This window comes from Nicotiana tabacum, chromosome 14 (assembly GCF_000715075.1).
Source record: "Nicotiana tabacum cultivar K326 chromosome 14, ASM71507v2, whole genome shotgun sequence".
Taxonomy (NCBI): Eukaryota; Viridiplantae; Streptophyta; class Magnoliopsida; order Solanales; family Solanaceae; genus Nicotiana; species Nicotiana tabacum.
Window position 1 is genome coordinate 114,943,770 of NC_134093.1, and position 7,215 is coordinate 114,950,984.

The 7,215-nt window shown below is 35.1% G+C and overlaps 1 protein-coding gene across 3 annotated transcripts; it reads left to right on the forward strand.

The window, feature by feature from the left end:
- The first annotated feature begins 1,464 nt into the window (after positions 1–1,464).
- Positions 1,465–6,880, forward strand: LOC107800406 (cyprosin). 3 transcript variants are annotated; one of them, XM_016623569.2, is made up of 13 exons: positions 1,465–1,618; positions 2,294–2,660; positions 2,737–2,797; positions 2,899–2,993; positions 3,069–3,181; positions 3,502–3,670; positions 3,773–3,812; positions 4,074–4,138; positions 4,226–4,339; positions 4,636–4,866; positions 5,745–5,861; positions 6,229–6,314; positions 6,421–6,880. In XM_016623569.2, the coding sequence occupies exons 1-13, from the start codon at positions 1,482–1,484 to the stop codon at positions 6,503–6,505; spliced, it is 1,680 nt and encodes a 559-aa protein (XP_016479055.1). In that variant the 5' UTR covers positions 1,465–1,481; the 3' UTR covers positions 6,506–6,880. The 3 variants fall into 3 exon arrangements, with proteins under 3 accessions (XP_016479055.1, XP_016479056.1, XP_075086010.1); XM_016623570.2 differs by having other exon boundaries at positions 3,120–3,181; XM_075229909.1 differs by lacking the exons at positions 6,229–6,314; positions 6,421–6,880 and adding an exon at positions 5,958–6,204.
- The last annotated feature ends 335 nt before the right edge of the window (positions 6,881–7,215 follow it).

Genomic DNA, 7,215 nt, shown 5'->3' on the forward strand with positions numbered 1-7,215 from the left:
TATAAATAGAGATGTGAATTTTGCTCTATAGATTATCGACTTCCTCTTTTTGTATATTCATTTAGTACTATCATTTATACCTTGTGTACTCTCCTTGAATAGTATTTATGGATTCAAAAGTAAATAAGAAGTAATCAAACACATTTATTAATAACCTTGAACAACGAAACAATTTCAAGTAACAAATAAAATTCATGTAAAATAATGAGAAGAAAATTTTACACCTAATCACAAAATTTATCAATTCCAATAATTGAAGCTCGAAACTTCATTTACAAAATAGAAAATGAAAAGAATAAGGCCGGGGCTCAATAGTAGTTGTTAAAGGGTTAGAATAATAAGTATTACCTCCGTTTCTATGTGAACATTTTCGCTTATAAAAATCATCCAGACTTAAAACACCTTCACATTTTCATTGAAGGATAAGGTTAATAGCTTTTGGCCAAGTTTCTAAAATCTGCTTATTTTGAGAAGTGTTTTTTTTAAAAGTGCTTTTCAAAAAAGTACTTTTGGTAAAAATCGATTTGTGTTTGGCTAATTAATTTGAAAAGTACTTTTGAACAGTAATTAGTGTTTGGCCATGCTTTTGAAAATTACTTCTAAGTATATTTTTCTCAAAAGTGCTTCTCAGAAAAGTACTTTTGGAGAGAAGTTACATTTTTCTGCTTCTCAAAATCTGCTTCTACTTCTCCTCAAAATCACTTTTTTTTCCTTCTAAAAGTTTGGCCAAACAACTCAATTTTTTTGCCAAAAGCACTTTTGGCCCCAAAAAAAAAAGCTTGGCCAAACAGCCTATAATACGTTTTAATTAAGTTGCTAGGGGTACCTATTGTGACCAGTTATGACATGACAAGGAAAATTCTCTACCAAGTATTTTCCACTTTAGGAAATTGCTCACATAGTTACATATTTTTTACATGTTGAATTTTTTTAATTATATATAAAGCTTGTAAATTATAGGCGAAATCAAAATTTAAAGTTTGATGAGTTTGATCTTTAATGTTCTTACCACTTAACTCATTATGCTTCCAAAAAGCCTATGTGACTTTTGTGGTGAGGAAAGAAAGTGGATCAAGGACTTGAACATTATGGTTCTGAGTTCGGGATTTTATGAAAACCTAATCGATTTATTGGGTTTGAAACCCATTATTTGCATAGGAAGAGTCATGATTTGAAATTTATGGGTTCTGGATTCTAATCGTTTTAAATTATTGGGTTCTAAATTAATAATTTATGCATATTCATTCGATTTTTAAGACAAATACAAGCTTCAAACCAAAACTATTGAGTTCAGCCGAACCCGCTCCCGACACTCTAGCTCCGCCACTGATTATTTGTACCGATTTTTAACACATATACAGTCACTTTCTCGAACTCGACAATGATGAAACTTTCTGCTCATTGTCAAGTACATATCAGACTATACTACTTAGGCGAAATTGCAGGGTGGTTTCCTCAAGTATTGGACTGATTTGCTGCGAATGATGACTGTTGATCACGCTTCTGAGTTTCTGCCTACATATAAAAACACCCTTTATATACTTTGGGATTTTTCATCTGTTTCCTTGCCTTATTGGTTATTTGCATTATCCCTGGAGTTTTTTTTGCTTTCACTAAGGTACTAGCTGCTTACTATAATTGTGCATACAATTATATTTTAGTTTTTTTTTTAGAAAAAATGGGAATTGTTTTTGTTTCCATTTTAGTCTTCAAGCTTTCTATTTATAGCTTTCAAGTTTAATGCAAATTGAACACTCTCTAGTTCCTAGGTTCTGTCGCATAATGACAGGAATTTAAGTTATACACATTGAGAGTGTAAAGATTTTTTACTCAATCAGTGTAACTTGACCTATTACAGTCGGTAATTAGTTACCAATTTATCAGGTTACCGCATAAAGATTTGTCTGGAATTATGTTATAAGTGACATGATTGTATAAGAATTTTTTACTGTCTGTATGTAGAACTTAAACTCTCATGACTTATTTTGTGCGGATTCTCCAAAGTGTTGTCGTACCCGTATCAAATCCTCCAAAAATACATTACTTTTACAGGACCTGACACGAATCCAACGAGAGAGTCCGAACAATATAACTCATGACAAAGCATGATCAATGATAGGAACTAGTAAATAATGGAGTATTTTGCTTTATTATCAACCTAAAACCATACATTTTGATTGAATAGAACCAGGTGGAGTTAGTTGTTAAAGGGTGTAAAGAGGGTAATAATAAAATAGATAAAAAAAATTGAGAAAAACTTTCTTCTAATTGTTTTCACCTTTCTGCTACGTAGAGCTCAAGAACTTGTGGACAGCATGGGAATCAAACTTTTACTTGCAGCATTACTAATATGGGATTTCATAACCTGTGCTTTTGGCTTCAATGTATCTGCTGATAATATGATAAGGATTGGATTAAAGCGACGACCTTTGGATCTTTATAGCGTAAAAAGTGCAAGAATCTATGCTAAAGATCATCATAAAAAAGGTTCAAATAGGAACTTTGCTGCACTTAAAGATGAAATAGTTTATCTGAAGAACTACATGGACGTTCAGTATTTCGCAGAGATTGGTATAGGTTCACCTCCTCAGAACTTTGCTGTTGTGTTTGATACTGGTAGTTCCAATCTTTGGGTCCCGTCTTCAAAATGTATCTTCTCTGTAAGTCTTGTGAAAATGTGGGGATATACTTTTCATAACTAGAAATTTCCTTTTATGATCATACTTTTTGGTGCAGATTGCTTGTTATCTTCGTTCGAGATACAGATCAAGACTATCCACTACATACACAAAAATTGGTAGTTAGCCAATGGACTTAAAAACTTCTATTTTTGATTGAATGTCATGGATTTCAATGAAATCCTTTATAATATGTTTACGTTTGCGCCCTTTACTATAGGAAAATCTTGCAAAATCCCTTTTGGAACAAGATCAGTGCGCGGATTTTTCAGCCAAGACAATACTAAAGTTGGGAATGCTGTTATAAAGCAGCAGGTGCAATCTATATTCTTTGCAGCTGAAGTTTTACATATATTTTCAATGTTACATGTTGAAATAAGAATCTGTCAGGTTTTTACTGAGGTAACCCGCGAAGGATTTTTCACATTCTTGCGTGCACAGTATGATGGAGTACTAGGACTAGGATTTCAGGATGCTGCTGCAGGACGAGTAACGCCAGTATGGTAAATATATCTATCTGTTCATAGATTACTTACTTTTTCACATAATATTTACTGCTTGTCTCTAACTGAAAGCTGAATCACGAAGGGAAAACTACACAGTATAACCGCTCTCGAAAATAATAGTCTGCCAAAATGTATATTTTTTGTATATTAATGTATAATATACATACGTTATACAAATTTTTCGTATATTTGGCTAGCGAATATAATTATTTTTGGCTGACCGACCAAATGTGTAACTTGCCCAATCGCGAACAATTTAAATCAATCTATATATTTTTACTTAGATCATGTGCAGTAATTTAGCACTAAAATTGCAGGTACAATATGTTGCTTCAGAGTATAGTTACTAAGCCAATCTTCTCGTTTTGGTTAAATCGAGATCCTAAATCTATTTTGGGGGGTGAAATTCTCTTTGGAGGTGTCGATTCGACACACTTCAGAGGTCAACATACTTATGTTCCTGTCGCTCAAAATGGTTACTGGGAGGTAAAAACTATATAGAGTATACATTATATTCATGTGTTTTAGAGTTTTCGTCTTATGATTTACTTAATCCCCTGATCATACTGAGTTTGTTACATATTCCAGATTGAAATAGGTGATCTTTTTATTGGTAACAATTCAACAGGTAATATATTCATATACAGATGTTCATTCACTTCATATCCAAAACAGACTATTGAGCACGCAACTGTTGTTTTTCTGTTTTTTCCTTAAGATTGTTACATAAATAGTCGTCAAATCCAATGTTTACATATTCTAGCCGATATATATTGTTTATACTTTGTTATATATTTTTTATACATGAATTATACATTCTCTGACTATTTATAATTTAAGAAATTAGGCCGGCGGCAACTTTGGTTAATTCTTCTTTTTCGTTTCACAGGTCTTTGCAGAGGTGGTTGTCCGGCTATTGTGGATACGGGAACGTCTTTTCTAGCTGGTCCGACTGTATGTATTTCGACGATTGCTCCCTTTTTCTTCGTATTTTGCTACGTTTTTCTCTTTTCTTAATCATTTATGTGTGCTAAATTTCAGACTATTTTGACTCAAATAAATCATGCTATTGGAGCAGAAGGAATTGTTAGTATGGAATGTAAAACTGTTTTCTCAAATTATGGGAATTTGATTTGGGAAAACTTAATATCAGGGGTAAGTTCTTTTCCACTTCTCGTTGTTTTTCTATGCATAATATATAGTATGCGTCTGGAAAGGGAGCCTTGGCGTAACCGGCAAAGTTACTGTCATGTCATGTAACCAGGAGGTCGCGGGTTCGAGCCGTGGAAACAGCCTCTTGCAGAAATGCAGGATAAGGCTGCATACAATAGACCATTGTCGTCCGGCCCTTCTCCCGACCCCGCGCATCTATAGCGGAAGCTTAATGCATAAGGATGCCCTTTATATTGTATGCGTCTAGTGCTTTAACGTCTCACTCTTTGTTCCTGCAGTTACAACCTGAAAGAATTTGCCACATAATTGGCCTCTGTAAACATAACGTCTCGTTCGATGAAAATGTACACAGCCACGAGCAGAAAATGGTGGTTAGAAGTTCAAAATTGGAGAAGCTACCAAATGATGAGAGTGCTTTATGTTCTTTCTGTGAGATGACAGTTTTCTGGATGCAAGTAGAATTTAGAAAAGAGAGAACAAAGGAAAAAGCATTTGAATATGTTAATCAGGTAAAGCCTTTGCTGAACATTGCTACAGTCTTGTTATCTCCAATACTAAATACCCTTTTATTCCACTTTATATGGCACAACTTCTATTTCGAGATATCCTAATTTATTTAATGATTAGCTATAAGAATCTCACTAATTCAAGTTACAGAACAATTAGATGTTTTCTTATCACACTAGCTTCCTATTTTTGTTTTTGTTGCTTCGGTTAATTTTTTATATTACTGCTTGCTGGTATTGCTTCCTTTTCATCTTTAGGAGCTCCTGTGTCAATCACTTACATTCCCCTCGTTAGACCGTCCGTAGCACTCATAGCTACAGTCCTAACTCGATTATCTCCTAATAATTGTTGTACCTCACAAGCCACATTAATTGGTTGACCAAAACTATCTCGACCTTGAACTACTAGAGCGTTATAAATATTCGACACCTTGCCCGGGGAAAAGGCTACATCTAATACTGGATCGATGATTTGGACGACACGCCCCGGTTCTTTTTTCAAGAGTGGAAACCCCAGAACCAGAAGTAGTAGGATTGATTCTCATAATAATAAAATAAATAAATATGTCGAAATATTTTTGCAAACATTATGGAATTCAAAATAAATGTCCACTAGCACGTCCATTGGAAACAGTCTTTCTACCCTCACAAAGTAAGGGTAAGGTGTGTGTACACTCTACCCTCCTCATACCTCACTTATGGCAGTACACTGAGTTTGTTGTTGTTGTTGTTTGTCACATGAGCCATTCTTTAATGTATTATACTAGTGAATTTACCTTACTACATTGCTTAAGCAGTCAAACTACGTCACATAGAATGAGACGCAAAGAGTAAGAAAAATCTATACTTGTATTTAATGCCTCTTTTATTTTGTGTTGAAGCTGTGTGAGAAGCTTCCTGATCCGAGAGGAAAATCGTTTATCAACTGCGACGTCTTTTCCTTGCCACATATTACAATTACAATTGGGAATAAATCTTTCCCTCTTTCTCCAGATCAAGTAAGTTGTTACTACCAAACTTAACATGCTATTATTACATGTTGCACAAGCACTTCCTTTTATTCTTAGACGTCCGTTTTATGTTTTTGACAAAAGTGGGTTGCTCTAGTGGCGAGCACCCTCCACTCCCAATCAAGAGGTTGTGAATTCGAGTCACCCCAAAAGCAAGGTGGGGAGTTCTTGGAGGGAGGGAGCCGATGGTCTATCGGAAACTGCCTCTCTACCCTAGGGTAGGGGTAAGGTCTGCATACACATTACCCTCCACATACCCCATTAGTGGGATTATGCTGGGTTCTTGTTGTTGTTGTTGTTGTTGTCCGTTTTCTGTTTTCTGTGGACTAACTTTCTGTGTGTATTTTGGTAATAGTATGTTATCAGAATCGAAAATAATCACGGTGCTCACTGTGTTAGTGGATTTACAGCTTTGGATGTGCATCCACGACGTCCCCTCTGGTAAAAAACAATTGTGTGGCGCGAGTTTATCTGCATGTTTTGACACCTTATCATATCACTTGTACATGAAATAGACAAGAATGATTTTCAAATTTCTTGATTGCAGGGTACTTGGAGATGTATTCTTGAGAGCATATCACACTGTTTTTGACTTTGGTAATCTACAAGTTGGATTCGCGGAAAGTGCTTAGATCAAAATTTCATAATTTGCTTGGTTTTCGTCGTAGTTCGGCCCTTCCCCGGACCTGCACATAGCGGGAGCTTAGTGCACCGAACTTCTCTTTTTCTTGGTTTTCGTTGTTGATGTTGTCATGTAAGAGCAAGCTCTCCAGGTTTGCTTGGGGAAAGGTTGGCAATTTGGAAGCACAAACTCTTAAGGAATTTGTTCTAGATGTTTGTTTTTTTGCTTTTTCAGTAGTTGGAATAATGCATGAAGAGGTTGTGTATAAAATTGCTTTAGTAATGAATATATTTGTAGCCCTACTTAGCACAGGTTGAAATCTCTATCTACGATCAAATCCTCTCTAAACTTCCCTGTGATCAATTATCAAACAAGATATTTTTCCTATATTATGGCAACAAGTAGGTGTGAGGCATTCCCGAGTTCCGTGATTTTAGCACGGTCGCTTAACAATTAATATTTGGCTTAATTGTCTGATATTATTGCGTGTTTATGAACCTTTTATGCATTGTCGCTTTTATACCGTTTTTATTTATTTTGAGCCATTTTCAGTATTTATGAAATTTATTTGAACAAGTCGCGATGTCACGCACTTGTTGTTTTTGTACATATTGCAAATCACGTCACGTGAAACGTACCCGCGATTTATAACATATTTATTTTATTACTTCGAAGTTGTAAGGTCAAATCACATGAACGTGCACTCGAATTTGGAGTTAC